Source organism: Balearica regulorum, chromosome 26 (genome assembly GCF_011004875.1).
Source record: "Balearica regulorum gibbericeps isolate bBalReg1 chromosome 26, bBalReg1.pri, whole genome shotgun sequence".
In the NCBI taxonomy this organism is placed as follows: domain Eukaryota; kingdom Metazoa; phylum Chordata; class Aves; order Gruiformes; family Gruidae; genus Balearica; species Balearica regulorum.
Window position 1 is genome coordinate 2,580,541 of NC_046209.1, and position 18,295 is coordinate 2,598,835.

An 18,295-nucleotide genomic window follows, 5' to 3' on the forward strand; every position below is an offset into this window, starting at 1 on the left:
CAAGTTCCCAAGGCACAGAACCTCATCAACAGCAGGACAAGTGAACTGGAAATAGCAGTGGCAGTGCATCTTGTATCAAGGTTTGTAGTTCAAAACAGAAATTTGTTTAGAAGAAAAATTCTCAGCTTTAGCCCCTCATTACACATTCTCTCCCACCACAGGCCATGGGAAAATGCTATGATTTCACGCATATAAGTGATATTATCAACACATACACATGCAAGCATTTAGGTTTTGCTGGGAGCAAACAAAGCTCACTACCTTTTCCTAGGTCATGTGTGACTGACCACATTTCAGCTCAGGTGGCTATGCAGAGAAAACATCCTTCTCTGTACCTCACCTGTATCTGCACCATCCAACCATTAAAACTGGCTGCAGATACAGCCCTCAGACAAGGGAAGCCTGTATGGTAAGGATCTAAAACAGTTAACAAGAACAGCTTTTAAACAATCTAATGCAGATAACACATTAATATCCCTCGGGTGTTTGGGGAGTTTCTGTTAGCATTTAATAAAAGTTGTTCTACAGCAAGTCACCCCCTAATCCTGCTGAAATAACACCAAACCATGTCATAACCACCGTCTGTATTGGGAAATGCTCAGACTTCCTACTCCTTGCATTTGTCTTTCACCTTTATCCTCCTATTTTCCCCACATTGGTCCAATTCTACCAGCAGAATTAAGAGGAATGCTAGTAGGGACATCATTCCCAAATAATGCAAATGCTAGCAATGCTGCAACATCACAGCAACAAGGGGAAAGGCAGAGGGTGGGGAAGAGGATATGCAAGACCAGAACTTAACACACTTAACCTTGCTTTTCTAAAGATTGCCATAAGCACCAGAAGTTTAATATCACTATTCATTTTTAATTCTGTTCAAAAGACAACAGAATATGGTAAGTTGAAATAAAGTCTGTTTGACAGGGAGATTTGTATTGCAACAATATCAATTCCGCTTAGAAAATAGTTTGGAGCTGCTAATTATAACTGCTGCCTTCCTTTAGATTTTGTCTCAAGACATCCAGTGAGGTGCAGTAAGACACAGGAAAGGGTTTCTAGCATTGTCTGCATTGAACACTTACCGAATTGTCTCAATAATTTCATGAGCAGCATCATGGTGTTTGTCCTGAAATAAAAAGAAAAGAAGAAATGCTTTCAAAGAGACATCAGGTGTGCTGTTTTTCAGAAAATTACAGGAATCACAATCTTTTTAAGAATATAGATGGCAACCATACTAGGAAAGGAGTCTTTGATTGCCACCCAGGCCATTAAAACCATCAAAATGAGCCCTCTAAAAAAAAAAAAAACAAACCCAACAAAAAACCAACAAAACCCACACCTAAGGAAATACATTTTTCAAGTTTTATGGACTAGCAGAAGATTTACATGAAGAAACTGTCATTCTACTTACTACTTTGTCATTTCCTGAAATCAGGAATTGTGTAGCTGATACCCTTGGGGATTATTGGTATGCAGTAGGTAATTGACTGCAAGTTCCACAATGAACAGCTGATTTCATTGACCTAGCATCTGGTACACGCTCACATCTCCGTATGGGCAGTAAGATTCTAGCACAGTGAATGACTTTCTAAAATAAAGTATCAACTAAACTGTAGGAGCGGATAGCAGCGTAGAAAAAGAAAAATCTCACAGAACACACAAAAAAACCAAAGGCCTGAATATGCAGGCCTTTTCATGAACTAAAACCATAACCACACATGCACAAAACACATTAGAACTTGTGCTTTGCAAGTATACACTAGACTATGAGGCACAGATGGTTGTTGACTTTAATTCGGGAGTTTACTCAGCAGCACCAGAAGCACAAGCGAGTTTAGCAAGCCATTCCAAATTCATGCTAATAAAGCCCTTGGAGCTGCATGTATATGCACCACGCTACAAAAAGTTCTATTTTAGGGAAGTTAGAGGAGTTCCTATATATATCATTGTAACCATCTTGTGAAGCCTTAGTTACCAGAGTCCATCTGCACACGAGGTTATATTTAGACATTTGTTTCTTGAAGTGGCTTTGACCTTTTAATTAGGAGTCTAGTATCTAAGGACCTTCCAGAGTTGGAAGTGTAAAGGCTCACTCACTCTCAAATACTTTCCCTTGTCTTCTGCTGCAGAAGTGTCCTTTCTATAGACTTAGCAGGGGGGAAATTCTATACCAAAGGGTAGGGACAGGCCACAGAAAGCAGAGGATTGGGGGCAGGGGAAGGGAGGGAATGGAAGAAGAGAAACACTAATGGACAGATGACAGAAAACAGCTGGGTTTAATTTTATTTCTTCAAGGCATGGAAGGACATAAATTAAATAGAAGCTTTTTCCATCAGTATCACAGCTTTCATATTTGCACAAAGAAACAGATTTCCCCTTGTATAACCAGTTTATATACTTAGGATCAGCCAGTCTTGTAGAAGTTTTCATTCCTAGAAACTTGCACACAGCCCTTTAGATACCTGGATAAAAGTCTCATGACTGAGAGGGATAGGAAGAAAGGCAAACATTTCTTAAGTCTGTTACAGTAAAGGAACGAAGGAATCCAATCCTAATCCTATTGGATTAGGAAATGCTCTTATGTTCAGAATGCAAACAGTTAATCCTATATCTAGGAATCACAGAGAGACTAATCAAAGAAAAACAAAAAATCCCAGTTGCAATATCAAAAAGGAGAAACAGCCAACATAGTAGTAGTCAGAACATTTGGGATTGAATACACAGTGGGCTAGAAGCAGAGCATTACCTTGGTCATGTCTCATAACAATATGCCAATGCTATACAAACACCCTGAACATTGTAAGCCACGCAGAACAGATCTGGGGTTGTGCTTCCTCCAGCCTACGGCATTGGGACAGCCCAAACCCAACAAAAAACAACAGCACCAATAAACAGGCACACCCAATCTAAGTTCAGAGATGTCAGGTAAGTGACTCTACTGATAAATCTTGGCCTAGAAAACAGGGAAACAACCAAACTAAGATCTGATCCTGATTCTCGATGCTCATATAAAAGAAGAAAAAGTGTACAGGAGGAGGACTTTTCTTTCTTTTCATTTCTTATCTGCAAAGTATAAGAATAACCCAAGACAGTCAGCTCATCCATAAACATCCCCTATAAATTTTCACCTTTCGCTACACACAGAATTATCACAGCAGAAACCCCCTGGGCTGATCTAGCTCTTCCAGTAAACTGTGTCCCTCTATAGTAAGAATATGCTTTATCAACATAAGCACATTATACCGGAAAAGTGAATTCATGCTTATTCTGGCATAACCGTTTTCTCTGAAGAAGTTCTATTCTTCACTGATGGTTTTGGACAGTTTCAGTGCTTACAGAACACACAGAGAAACCCCTTGTCCTATAGGTCTTCATGAAAACGCCCCTATAAATGACCAAAACTGCTTAACAGATTCCTTTGATTTGGGTTAAAAAGTGAAAAATAAATTTAAAAAAAAAAAAAAAATCACAATGCACATCTACAACTACAGATCATCCAATTTAAGCAAGTGGTTTTACTAACACAACCTGATGTGGAAACTCCAGCCAGAAGGGGCCCTTTTGAGTTTAGTTTGTGTCATTGTCTGGGAATAATGAAGTTGAAACCAGTTCCACATTTACTGCTGCTAAACTTCTCACGTTGAAACACTTACCAAGTTTACTCTACTCTAGAACTAACATACTCTGTCCAAGTAGACAAGCTCCCAAGATCTCATGCAAGTCTTGCAAACAAAATCAGAGACAATCTCCTATCATCTCTTCAAAGTGCAGGCGGCCATGGAAAACGGAGGAGGGAAGGGGGGGACAGATCTAAAGGAAATACAGATCAGTTTCCCTTTCTTTAGAGAATGCTTTTAGTCCCATTTCAACATTACAGTTGTAAGACTTAATAAGAATAGACATTAAACAGCACCAGTCATCACATCTGTATTCATGCAACTGTTTATGGCACTGATAGAGAGTCTTCAACAACTCAAAAGGCAAGCCAAATAGAAACCTCACCAAAACCACAGACTCCACTGCAACCAGCATCAGCCTCTGCCCATCACCCTCTCAAGCAGATGCACTGGTTTTGGCCAAACGCACAACTGAGCTTGGTGCGGCAGCTTTAACCCGGATCCTTTTGCAGACCCAGGGGATGAGCACTGAAACCTGCAGGTTGGGACGGACCGACAGCAATTCCTGACGGCTCTGCTGCAATCACAGCAGGCTGACAAATTTACACCTGACTCAGCCAACACTCAACTCAGGACATCCAAAGATGGCCTGAAGCTTCTTGAATTCAGACACCTATTCTTTATTTTTATACTTTTTTCAGTATAAAAAAGTGACCCATGACCAACATCAGCATGCCAGCTACACCTCTACTATAGGCACATTATACAAGCACGTCCTGTTATACTTTGGCAGTCACCTGTGAGTGCACAGTTTTACATTGCATCTGCATCTGTACTCACAGTAAAATATGCTGGTAAAGAGCCTCCTACAAGCAGACTGGCTATCAATCACAAAATACACTGTGCAGAAGCCTTTTGGACAAATCTCAAGAAGCCTATCTGTTCTGTCTGCAGTCACGAGATGATGCCATGGTGCTCTCTGTCACAAAGAGGAGTTCCATTCATCCTCCGACTCTGCCTCAAGCTGTTCTCCCTCCCTCCTCCCCTACACACTGATGTGAAGCATACTACGTGCTGTTTGTTGGCCTGGCTGTACTTCTGCAATGATCTTATATTTATGTAGTTTGAGGGGCCCTCGGAATCTTCTGAGCGACATAAATGGAAGCTATTTCATGAGACAAGACCTTACCTCTTTAATGTGGTCTGTGCACTAAGTATTTAAAGTAAAAAGTTGCAATCTATAGTAATTGAGAATGCCCAAAGCTATTCATAACAAGTTTATTAAAAAAAAAAACCTAAACACCCATTAAAAGTTAGTTATTGCGGTTTATTCTCTCCAGCTGAACTTTGTAATAAAAAGTTCTTATTTTCAACTTAAGCATACGATTTAAAACTGAAACGTGAGCTCCCAAAGAGAATTCAATAGCTTTTGCCAAGACATTTCATTGAAAAATAACAGAAAGAAAGCAGACACTTTTTCAAAAATCACTTATAAGAGAATTCAATTTTCTATGGAAAACAGTGAAGAACAGTTTCAACCAGCACAACCGAACAGCTTCACAGTTCAGATTCTTACAACAGATTTCTCCATCCACATGTTACTACAACTCTGATCACAGGAGTTAAGAGTTTGGAGCCAGAAACACACCCACTGCTATTACTTTTAGTACAGTAGTGCCCAGAAGCCCTACCAGCATGCACGACTCCTGCTTACACACCGTGCCAAGCAGAGTCCTCCGACAGAAATCAGCCAGCCGCAGTAGCGGCTTTGCCCTTTAGGACACGGAGATTAGGCCATAGAGCAATTTTTAAGAATTCGATCTTTCCCTTCACCTCTTCTCCAAAATTTCCCATCCTGGCTGTTCTCAGTTAGGACCTTTGCCTACAGTTTAGGCTCAGCTCTCTGACCACGGGGCGGGGGGAAAGAAAGGAGAAAAAAAAAAAAAAAAAAAAGGATAATGAATGTTTCTGCGTGCTTCAATGCTCAAGTCAGCCAGTCCTCTTTGTACAAGACATTTTGTATCTTGCAGATATGAGAAGCTCTATACGTGGTTTAAAACGCCAAATAATACAGCGTCCGAAAGCTCTTTCCAAATATGTATTTCTGTGCAATTATTTTCTACGATCACACACTCTTTGCTTGTTAACCCAAATTTTTTTAAAAATCATCAATATGACCAGAACTCGTAAGTTCTCAGTGGTAATCACAGCTATTACACTAACGCCTACAAGAGAAAACTAACAGAGTCCCAATCATACTATGCATCATAGGAACGGTACCAGACACATTTCAGCTACCTATACATAACTTTGTTCAACGAAACACCAAATTTCTAATAAAAACGGTTGACTCAGAAGTTTTTGCAGAACATTCTACAAGAGCAAGGTAAAGTGAAAATTACAATTTGTTACATTTTTGCCACAAGTTAGCTGTTATGAAGACTTGTAATTCACACCGAATATAAAGCACTACACACACTGCCACCGGTGTGACTGTTTTGGTTACATTATTTTTTCAGGTTAACATCCCTTAGGATATCTTAATGGCATTGTTTTGATATAATTCTGTAATCCAGTACTGTATCCTAGACTCTCAGCTGTATTTGTACAGGACTAGTTATCTCGCAGTGCAACAATTCGTACTCTAAAGTGAGTCTCCAACCTAGAGCAACAGATTTAAACATTTTGTGTTTTTTCCCTCAAACACAAAGAACACATTCAATTAAATTGGGCCGCCATCATTGCCTGAAGCAAGGAACAACACCCTAGTGATGTTCCAAATTCATATCATCATCTATTTCGGTCCTTCTTATGAAATTATGCTTAGCCTTGGGGATAAGCGTAAGTTGGGGCTTGGGGGGTGAACACTATTTTTCTAAATTTCATTTCCCCACATGCAAAGTGAGATCCTTGTGAGATCTGATCAGGCTGCGCCATGCTACACAGTAAAGGTAGCAAAAAGCCCAAATCTGCAAACCGCAGAAGAGAACAAATGGTTTGAAAATCTGGGTGACATCTTGGAGGGGAAAAAAAAAAAGGAAATATAGCTCATGTGCCTTCGATCAGTAGCTCTCAAAGCACCACTTTAAGACCCCTTATCTTCTCTTCATAGATAGGAACATTTTTGCACATAGCTTTGCCCATGACTAAACTATCCCACCACAAAAGCAATTCTTACCTTTGCAGAGCTAGTTTGGTGTTTGACTCACTAGATCACACTTCCTCCCCCAAAAACAGGCTAGGTGACCAAAGCAGCTCTTCAGAAATGTGCAAACAACCTGTGGTCAAGTATTTGCAAAGCAGGAGGAAGAGATCTCCTACAAGCTTTTCACTGTCCACCGGATGAATCCAAACAATTCAGAGAAAACTGAACCTGAAACAACCCAGTTACAAATAAATCAATGGCAACACTCGTACTTTTTAATGATTGTCCTTAGATGCCATTCAACTTCCAACACCTCAACCATGTAATACTGGCTCCCCAAGTACTAAACATTGACTCATGTTTTACCAGAAGTCAATCTGCCAAATTCTGATCTGCGAACGATCTATTTAACTTGCAAAACAAAAGAGGTCAATCTCACTAGCCTCTGGTTTCAAAGAACAGCTTGGTTGCCTGTAGTGGCAGCTCTCTCCCCAGGCAGTGGTCCATAAATCCAAACAAGAGGATGTTACAGCTGGAGACAAGATGGTTAGCAGAGATCAAAAAGATGGATTAGGAAAAGCCAATCAATCTTGCAGAAGACTAGTGGGACAAGCGCCTCTTTAATGTCCCCTAGGTTTCCTCCATCTGTGGAGGATGATAAGCATTTCTCTAGACACCAAGAAAGGCAATGTGTGCTACTGCAGCTGCAGCTTCCCCACAGGAACCAGGAAAGCATCCAGCACTCTGCATGGCACACGGATGCTCTCTCAAAACCACTGCCTTCAGCCTGTCAGAAGTTTGCGTTCCTCCTCCTCCTGGGGTTTAACTCCACTTACACCCTGTCTAGAAATATTCACCAGTACAGCTTCTATGTCCAGAGCATGTCCATATTCAGTACACCTGCAAACAGTGGTTGACAAGAGCCTAGAAAAAGCCAAAACCAAAGTCCTTCCAGCTGCTACAGTGGCGAAGAGCTGGCCTGCGGGCCAGCCAAACAACAGGAAAGATCAAGCTCCGCAGTCCTGTCAGCTAGTGTCTTCAATCACTTCGCATTGTAAGGTCTTCACCTTGTGCTCAAATGCCAATTACACTTTGAGTAATGAAAAGGGAAAGTCTGCCCCTTGCAATATTTCATATTGCATAGCTAGACTTCATTTAATATTATCAGACTTTATCCCAAACCAAGATTGTGTCATTTAGTTTCCACAGTGACAGCCAAAGCTCGTGTCTTCTTACCAAGTGAGACAAGGACCGTCTTCGGAGCATCCAGTTGCTGTTGTTCCCTTACATCGAGAAAGTATAAGGACATTCACAAGTACACGTATATATCAGTACATATAAAAAGAGATCTCCTGCAGTGAACAGCTTGTGTCCGTTCTTTTCCTCCCAAGTTCAGAGAAGCAGTGAGGGAAGCAAGAGCTACCAAGACTGCATTTTTGAAACGCGTCTCCCACACAGCAAGAGAGCGGACAAGTTTGATGTAGTTTCAGGAGTTAGTAAGTTTACTGTCACACAAACTAAATGGAAAACACGGAGGGCATTATGGCTTCCCTAATGGCCACTTAAGGACTTTTCAAGAAACAAGTTTGGTCCAAGATCCAGAATATACTAAAACTACCGAGTTAACAAAGGAAATAGGCATTATATAAGAAGATTCAAACTGCTCCAGGTGATCCTCATATAGCATGAGCACAGGTGATCCAGAATTTGTAGACAAGTCAATTGTGGATCTGGATGCAACAGGGACTCACACTTTCATCGCAGCTACCTAAACCACAATAAAACTGGTTTGCCTTTCAACGTAGCAATTCCAACTGTTGCTACGGACACTGCACAAATGCAAGAGGGAATGGTTCCCATGATAGTGTGTAGGAGGGGCTGTATAAATATATTAACATGCAATCATTCCGCAGGAGTGTCTAAGGCAACATCCACATGGGACAGTTACAGCAGGATGACCTACCGCCTTTAGTCTGTGTAAATCAGACATAGCCCAGACATAAGTAAGAAGTAGTTCTATTATGCAAAAAGACAGACTAGTTAAAAAAAAAAATCCAAAATGTTTACATCAGAATATATAGGGGAATGCAACTATTTTGGTAAAACAGTACCTTGCACTGGTATATCCTACTGCTTTTACATGTAAGTGTTAGGCAATTATAAACTTCCCACAATACGACAGCTGGAGGGAGCACGCGGATGCTGTAGCTATCCCAGCAGCTGAAGAAGCACTATGTGTTTGCTTATTCTGGGACAGAGCGGACTGCTGGGATTTCACGCGAGTCAACAAGAGAGGCGGCCCCACCATCGTTCCGCAAACAGTTTAAACCAACACAGCCAACTCTTTGGGCCAGCAGTGTCTGTGCACGCACAGAGCAAAGTCAGGGAAGGCCTAAGCTAAAACTGTATGGTGTTTTGGCTTAGTTACCTTTCAAGCAGACCAGTTCACCACCCCAGTGTACGAACACTGTTATAAGGGTGAGGGCAGCTTAGACACCACAGCAAGTGGACAGAGATGGCAAGCGTTGTTTCTACTTGCAGACACACCAGTTTCAAAAGCAGCTACCACCTTTTTTCTCAGGCCCACAGTCCTCCCCCATCCTCGGTGGGTGCTGGGAGGAAGCTCATTGCACAGCATTTGCTGTCTGAACAGCCGATTCCCGCCTCCTGCGTGGAAAACTGGCAGGCCAACGGGAAGCATCCTGCAGGCTGCTGGTAGGACAATGCCGCCTTAAACAAGCATTTTACATTCTGTAAAGATACTCAATCTTGGACAGCTCAGGAATTCTGCTCTGCTTAACACACATAAATATTCTACATAACAGAAATTAGCAATAAAACCTTGCACTCTTTCTGAAGCCCACTGAGCTCCTAAAGACAGATGGTTTGTGAGATACAAAAGAAAAATATGAATGGTTATGGCTTTCCCCCTTGTAAGCTTCAACTTGCGCTGCAGAGCAGTGACACAAGCTACACCCAATACAGATTTTGAATGTGAACTTCTCAGTGCCAACCATTTTTAAAAGCTTCCATTTTAAAGAAAGGTGAATGACCCTACAATATTACAATGTATTCTTCCCACGTTGCAAATTGCCATTTCTTCTAATGAGGAGGGAGGAAGCCAAAGTGAGATCAAGGCAGACTCCAATCCCCATCCTCAGAGGCCGCCCCACGCCAGCACCTGACCTCTTGGTACCAAAGGCTTTGTTGCCAACGGATATGCAAACAAGAGGGAATCACCTGCGACCCATCGGAAATCCAGCTGAGGAAGGAAAAAGCAGTCTTAAAAGTTCCAACTTTTTGGAATTTCAGAAGTATATACTGTCAAACACTAATAATGTTGCCGAGCTCCAAGAAGCAAATGACTAATGCCAAAACCTCAAGAAATTGCCCTTCACACTACACAGAAAATATCAGAAAGTTTCCCAATCACAGAAACAGTATTAAAATTCATTAATTTTTACTAAAAAAAAAAACTTATTCAGAACTTTCTGTAGTATTTTGGGTTTTTTAAAGTTTCCAGTGCTTCATTTCGCTGTCTTCAGTTATCCTTTAGATTTTTTCATTTAACACTAAAAAGTTCTTTCAGTGTAGATTTTTAGGAAACTCTCATTCACTCATGAAATGAAACAAACCAAAATACTCAGAACAGGAACTTTTTCGTTATTCATAGATCTGTTCATATCTATGAAGCCATCATTTCCTGCTGTAAAATATATTTACCCTCTTCCTATGCTCTAAAAATAGTACCTACTCAATTTGATATCTATAGCAGCAGCATGTGGCAAATACCATTGTATGTTCAGTTTTATTTCTTGTTCCTCCTCACAGTTACTTTTGTCTTTATTAATTACTACAAAAGTAAATATATTACATTCACGGATTCCTAATCTGTACTTCTCATGGTTGTGTGGATCCTTCTGTTAGGAAGGAGAAAATAAATTAAGCAAAAATATTTTAAATATGTTTTGACACTATGATTATCAATCTGTGATAAATACACTGTAAGGAGGGGGGAAAAAAAACCCAAACAAACAACAGCCCACCTCTGGTCCTTGTCTTGATCATCAGGGTAAAAAGCTTTAATCAGATAGTCAAAGGTTAACTCAAAGCAGGAAGAAAAAAAGCAAAGCAGTATGAAAGGGGAAAAAGAAAGAAGGAAGAGTACAAAACTAGACATATGGATGTCTGGGGAGAAGGGTGATTAAATTTCCCATAAATCTTGCATACCAAGAGGTAAGATATTTTGCCTAAATTCCCAGGAGAAACACAATTCAGTCACATATCTGAGACTTGAAAGGATAATCATCTCCATATATATTAAGGCTGCCATGAAGGACAAGAGCTGGAGTTGCATGTGGTGGCATGGATTTCCCTTGGCACACTAAAAGCTTTCAATACTGTGTCCAACTGTAACTGATGGGTGAATTTTAGGTAGATAAATTTGAATTGCCTGAGCTGGAACTCCAGCCAGGACAGGAACATTAATCCTTACTCATCTGCTGATAGAAAAAAAAGCAATCTTGAACAGCTACTCTGTCTTTCAACACTTACCTTTCAGATAATTCAGTTATATGAAAAATAAAGAGTACTGTGGTCTTAAGATCCACTACAAAAGAACAACTTTTACTTTTCATACAGAAATACTATGGAAAAAAGCGTACGTTAACTGAACTCATGATGTATATTGTGTCCAACAGGTCAGGGCTTTGAACAAAAGCCAGTCTGAAAACTGAACAAGTACCAATTGTCACTCATGGCAAGTTGTACTTCAAAGGGTAAAGCCCAGAAGAAAACTGCTATTCTGTAATAACCACGTGCTGCGCAATTAAACGCTGTACGGTTACAGTCTTCCTCGCCTTGTGAGGCCACCTCACCTCCCAAGAGCATATTGCTGGGTTCCCTTTGGCATTTGCGGGAGCTGAAAAGTACAGAAAAATGATGCAACTGTGCCAACTCTGTCATTTGCTTCTGTTTATTTGCTGGGCAGCAGGGAAACCCAAGTACTTTTGAAATGACCGAGTCAATTATTTCCCAGCTTTACACTATGCACTCTCCCCACTCCACGTTTTCTTGAGAACTGGGGAGGGCAGAGGGGTGTTGAGAAATCGGAAGTCTGCTAAAGTTTTCAAACCTTTTCTTCACTAGAGAAGTTTCTATAAGTAATTAGTCATCCTCACAAACATTTCCCAACAAGCTGCATTGACAGCATCTATTAAATCAGAGAAAATCCCCTAACCTCTGCCACCACCGCCGAATTTCTGGGTGATTACTCAGGGTGTGAGGAGGTTTTGCCTGGCAAAACCAGCTCAACAGTTTCCCCCACTTGCCACCCCCTCCTTTGTACCGCCGGCACCGCTGCCCTAGGAAGGCAGCATGAGTCAGATTACAGATCAGGGCGGAGGGGGGGCGCCAGCTATGAAAACACTGGAACATTTTTTTCCAGCCCAGATATTTTCAGCGATCCAGTTCACAGAGCCACCCCACACACAGCTTCACAGCAGCACACCGGAGGGGCTGCCTCCACGCTTAGGAACTGCAGACAGCGGCGAAGGGACAGCCTCACCCTGCCCCCCCCCCCCCCCGGCACCCCACCTTCTCCCTCCAGCACAAACTGATCCACGGGAAAAACCGCATGCACGTGCAAAACGTGAAACTGTTTTCCATCAGCTCGTCCTGCCAGAGTGTAACGGAGCGTGTAGTAAGGAAGGGCTGGAGCTGCGCAGGGGAAACAGCAAGAGCAAGCGGCTGGGGGAAAGGAGCCACGGGACCACCCCTCAGCATCAGGTTAGGTGCAACACCAAAGGGACCAATTTGGGAGCTTCCTAAACTGATCTTACCGTACTACACAATGGCACTCAACTTCAGTAACTGGTCCCATATACCTACTTTGCTGTCTCAGAACTCAAAGCTAATCATCAGAAAAACTATTCCGGTAAAGTTGAGTGACAGACAGGAAAAAAAAAAAAAAAAAAAGCATTACATTCTTAAACAAGGTTTGTTATTCATCTCTACCGTTGATCTTTAATTTCAAAGGTGACGCTCCCTGCTGGGCCGTGATTTTCATTATCACTGCCTGCCCCCGAGCACATTCCGTTGGTGACAGAATGGTATCAGCTGTATCACCCACCAGTGGAGAGGGGGTGGGAGGGGAACATCCCACCCCACACACACCCTCTGCACCCTTCCACCTGCACAAAGTCCAGTATCATCAAGCTGGTATCTCATTACTCCTCAGTAACAGACACACGTTCACCTCTCCAACAGCTGCAGGGTGGTGCTCTCACAACACTCAATTAGCCAATGGGAATTTTTTGCCATTACAGCTGTGTGGAAAGTCAGCAGCAAAGAGGAGGAATGCAGACAAATCAATGAATTATTCAAGCCAGACTTATCATTACAGTTGCTAATTTGGAGGCTTAAGCTTCAGCAGCTCACAGCAGAGGTACCTCACCCTGGTAAGATCTGCACAATGGCACAGCCAGGACTGTCCCCTCCTGGGACAGAGTTGAGGCCCTGAGATTTCCAGGATGGAAAATGGGAGCAAAATTGGTAGAAGATACCCAGAGCGTAACCCTACTGGGATCCACAGTGGCTTGCCCGTCAGCGGCCTGGGCTGCAGGAGGAGTTCCCGGGCACTATCACAAACACGACTGCCTAGTCCTTACAAGTCAAACAGGGAAGGGGGAAAACACGACACACAAAAACATGACACACACAGAGGTTTGCCATTATCTTTTGGGGGAATGCTATTCAGCAGGCGAACAACGGGAAGGCCTACCAGGCGAAAAGAGCAAGGCAAGACAGGCAGATGTCTAATTCTGAAACTTGAAAGGACTTGCACACTATTTAACATGACAGGCAGCGAGTCATTTGCAGCCATCCGGGTGAAGGATGCAGTGCCACGACAGTGTAAGCCACTCAAAGTCAACACCAGTCCCACCCTCCCCTCATCACCTGGCTGGGCCTCCCCGGCCCCCCCTTTGTCAGCACGACACGTACTTTGATCACACTGCGAACCCGTTCAGTGCAAGCCTAAAGGAGAGCAGATAAATGAACCACGGTGTCCTCTTATTGATGCACGTGCTACCAGAAAACAGGCTTTTCCACATTCATAAACTCATCGCAATGGGGTGCAGCTCGGCAAACATCGATTTGGTGACAATAGTCAGCTTCAGCAGCTCTGAAGCCTCCTGTTGCTCAGTTCGGTATGCAAGCAATCCCTCACTGGTGCCAGAGATGTATCAGCAGAACAGTGCCAGATCAGATTGTTTGTTTGTTTGAAATCTGGATCAGTTCCACAACAAAACCCACCCCACACACCAATTTTTACACACACACACAGAGTAGGCTGGGACTCCTTAAGCAGGAACTGTTGTCAAGAGGAGTTCAAAGTACAACCTCAGATACCTCACTGATTATGAACTTATGGTATGAAAAATCTCCATGTTCAAACCTAATAAATATTCAGATTTAACTACAGTAAAAGTCAGTGACAAGAGAATGCCAGTTGAAGGACAATTCTCTGGAATAAACCTAAACGCCTGCAAGTCTTAGAACTACAAGGGGACTTCACCCCTTGTATCCATCAGATCTAAGTAGTAAGTACCAAGTCGTGCATATCAGTACTTGAAGTACGACTACAAATGCCATCCCGTATCGGCATCAGCCTATTTAAAACCACCTAGATCCATTAACTCTGCTCACTCAGCCATCTGAGCGCGTAACGTACTTCCTTTATCTCACCCGATATCAAAATTAAAATTTTTTAACGCAGTTCTCACCGGTCTCTGACAACTTAACACAAGGAAAAAATGGGGCAGGTATGTGGGAGTCAAGGAGTTACACGGCACACAAAAGAATAAACTTACTTCGGCTCTGATTAAGCAGGGCACTCATAAAAACAGAGGTCAACATCAGAAAATATTTTGTGAGTCATGAGGAGAGATTACTCACCATGCACTATTCAACTTACTCATCACAGTGTGCTACGGACAGAACTGCTCACCATGTATTCATTAGGAAACCGTGGCCTTTCCTTTGAGAAAAGCAGAAGGCGGGGGAAAGAGTCATACTTTCAGTTTTGTATGTAAGCCAGTGGGAGGCTATATCTGCAACACCAATGCTCTCTCCTCCCACAGCCCTAATTAGACTTGTAGGGAAATACATGTTTCACATCACCCTCCCAGGCTCTTTTAGCATCCCAACAAGCATCAGTTTGTCAGCTGAGCTATTATGCAAACTCAGCAATCTGAAGAGACCCCACTTTTCCCATTATACATGAAATAAGCAGCAGTTCTGCAATAAACAGACACATTATTAATCCGGGCACCCATTAATACGAGAGATCAGACCCTTAGCCTTCTACGCAGCAATACCAACGCAGCTAATTTAAGATGTAGTAAGAGCATAAAAATAGCCAAGTTACTCAACGCGGGGTTACGTCACGCAGCGGTGCTCATCAAGCAGCAGGTCTACAATACCACTCTGCCTCTGATGTTGGGAAAGATGATTCCCTGCCATTCTTGGCACTCTCACCAAAAATAATTAGCAAGGACTGCGAGCTTCCCCTCCCCTTTCTCTCCAGCTCTCTTTGGAAAATACATCTCACGGCATACAACAGGAAGCAGCAACAATGCTGCTAAATAAAACTACTTGAAGTGTATCTCCCCCCCCCCGCCAGGTATCCCACCTTGCTTCCTAGGAACCAAGCAGCAAAAAGAGTGGTGAAACTGAGAAATGTTCTGCTTACGTCAAACAGAGCTGAGCTCTAAAACCACAACGGTACATATACCCTGCTGCCAACTCAAGGCTGAGCCAACGAGGGAAAGAAAGTCTACAGTTCAGCAGAGTACAATGTTAGCAGGCCAAACACTGCCATGTACAGAGAGGAGGATTTATTTCTGAAGCTCCAGAGTTCATCTGCTGCTGCAAGCGGTGAGCGTGTGTGTATGCATGCGTGCCCACGCACGCAAGCGCACGCTTCTGTAATATGCGGTGTGATCTTTTCACCAAAACTGCAGGACAGAATATTGACCGGCTCCAGATGAACCATCCACTTCTGTATTACTGTGGAAAAATTTGCAACGCATAGAGGCCGGTTTAATGGCAGGATGTTCGGGTTTTGCGGTATTTCCTAACACACACAGATAGCACATGTGGATAAGCTCCCCTGCCCGTTGCATTCGTGATTAACCGGGAAAGAAAAATCTATGTACTCTGCCATCTTTCAGAACCGGCTGCTCCAGTTTTCCTAAATTAACTAAATCCTTATTTCTTATGCTGCAAACAACATTAAAACACATTGTTAAAATACATTGCGGGGGGGGGGGGGGGGGGGGAGTGTTGGGGTTTGCTTTTTTCTTTAAGCCCGTAGGAAGTTTCGTGAATATACATAAAACCATTCCTTCCTTCCAGATTAATCCCTAAACTATGTAATCTTTAACGTATACTTCGCGCAACCCACTTGGAGACGCAAGTTAATATTTGGCGACATGAAGAAAACTGAACTGGTCATCGTTATACTTTCAGTTTCTGACAATTTAAGCAAAGCGCGCGCGCCCGCGAACACACACACGAATGACAGAGCTGCCCAAACAGGAAAGGCTGCATTAACCAGTGTGTGCTGGAGGCTCCAGCTCTGGGAGCAGCAGATGAAAATAGCACGCCAGCATACATGGAGGATGTTTTGGAAACCACAGATAGAGCAGCAGCACCAAAAGGCAGGCAGCAGATAGAAATACACAGTCATCTCCCCTGCCACAAGCGATATACTTCTAATCATTCACGCACAAGCGTGGTAGGATTGCCAAACGAGCAACAATATCGAAAATATCAGCCACCCCAGCCGGTGAGTCCCAGCGTGTTCTCCCCCAAAACAGCACACATAGAAGAGCAAAGCCTGAAACGCAAGGAATAATCAGCAGTACTCAGGCCAAGTAAAATATATAGATTTTTTTTCTCCCTTTATAAACTGCTCTTAAAGGCGCTACAAACAGGGTGAAAAATTGTTTAAGGATTGGTACAAACCCGAGACACACACACACAGAAATCCTCAAGCCTTTCGCCTCTCATGAGATTTTCCCCAATTCGAACACGGACATTGTTATCAAGGTCACCCATCTCTCACTCGGGGCTCAGGAGAGGCAGGAAAAAGTCAGGCAAGTTAGAAGAAAAACCGCCACTCACGTAACTAAACAGGGACAAGTGACATTTTATTTGAAAGCATGCGGATTACGGCTGCCATCAACTGACAAACCTGACTTGAATTCTGTTCAGACTAAATAAAAGAGAAGCTACAAGGGCACTCGTTTGAGGGAAACGCAGGCAACAGCACCAACCCCACTAACACTACCCAAGGCGAAGCCCTTCTCCCCTGCCCGCAATTAACGCTTCTCCTCTATCTATTTCCACCCCTTCGACTGGTTTGGGTTTGGTTTTTCTTTTTTTTGGGGGGGGGTCCCCCGAAGCAATCGATAATTTAGACGATATTTATCAGCCAGAAAGCCCTCTCGATTTCACCCCGCTCGAAGCAGCTCCGGTTATTAACCAGTTACACGAGCCGAGCTCAGGAAAACACGAAAACTTTTCATTAACCAGTCCTCCTCCTCCCCGCCCTTAAGTTTAGTCAACCAATTATAAAAAGAAATTGGGGATTTGACTTCCAGGAGAGCGGCAGCACCCCGGGGCTGGGGAGCCCGGCAGCCCCTCACCCTCACGCCCGCGGCTCCGGGGGGTGCTCCCGCATGGGAAGCGCTACCGGATAAATAAGGCAAATGACTCCCGCTCCCAGGAAGGACACACATTAACAGATTGATTAACAAGTGACAGAAAGCGCTCGGCGGGGAGCCACGGCGGGCTGAGGAAGGGAAGGGACCGGGGGAGGCGGGCTGGGGCCGGGGGCCCGCGGGGCTGAGCGGGGCCGCGGCGGGTGGCCGGGCCCGGGGAGCGGCCGGCGCTGACAGGGCGCGGGGCAGGTGCCGGGCCGGGGCCATACTCACGTAGACGGGCAGCGGCCAGGGGTAGACGGCGGGCTCGGCTCCCACGGGCGACTTCAGCCGGAGCTCCAGCCTCTCGCCCATGTCGGCAGCCGGAGAAGGAGGCGGCGGCGGCCCCGCACCATGCTAGAGGGGCCGGCCGGGGTGGGGTGTGGCGGCCGGGCCCGGCCGGGGGCGTGTGCGAGGTGCAGCGGCGGCGGGGGGGGGGGGGGGGGGGGAGGGGGGTAAAGGGGAGGGAGGGGGGGGTGGCGGGAGAGGCGGGGAGGGGAGGCCGGTGCCGGCGGGGGCGCCCGCTCCCCTCGCCTCCCTCTATTGTCGTTAGCGGCTCGCGGGGCTCTCCGGCGCCGCCGCCATCTTGGGCCGGCGTGAGGCGAAGCACAATGAGGCGCCGGGCCGGGCCGGGCCCGACCGACGCGCCAGACGCGGGGGGCGGAGGCGGGCGCGGCCTCGCGCTCCCTCCCCCTGTCCTCAGCTGCCCTCCCCGCGCGCGCCCCCCCTCCCCGCGCGCGCGCGCGCTCGCCACCGCCTCCGCGCGC

The 18,295-nt window shown here is 44.5% G+C and overlaps 1 protein-coding gene across 11 annotated transcripts in view; it reads right to left on the reverse strand.

Moving 5' to 3' along the window:
* DOT1L (DOT1 like histone lysine methyltransferase) overlaps window positions 1-17,955 on the reverse strand; it is a 68,150-nt gene extending 50,195 nt beyond the window's left edge. For 9 of the 11 annotated variants that reach the window (XM_075776562.1, XM_075776559.1, XM_075776552.1 and 6 more), the window contains exons 1-2: window positions 17,763-17,955; window positions 1,083-1,126 (exon numbers count right to left, since the gene is read on the reverse strand). In XM_075776562.1, the coding sequence (XP_075632677.1) occupies window positions 1,083-1,126; window positions 17,763-17,843 (125 nt within the window). In that variant the 5' untranslated portion in view covers window positions 17,844-17,955. Of the gene's footprint in view, window positions 1-1,082; window positions 1,127-14,718; window positions 14,802-17,762 lie in introns of those variants that run through there. The other 2 variants (XM_075776555.1, XM_075776553.1) reach the window with 2 other exon arrangements.
* Window positions 17,956-18,295: the final 340 nt, after the last annotated feature.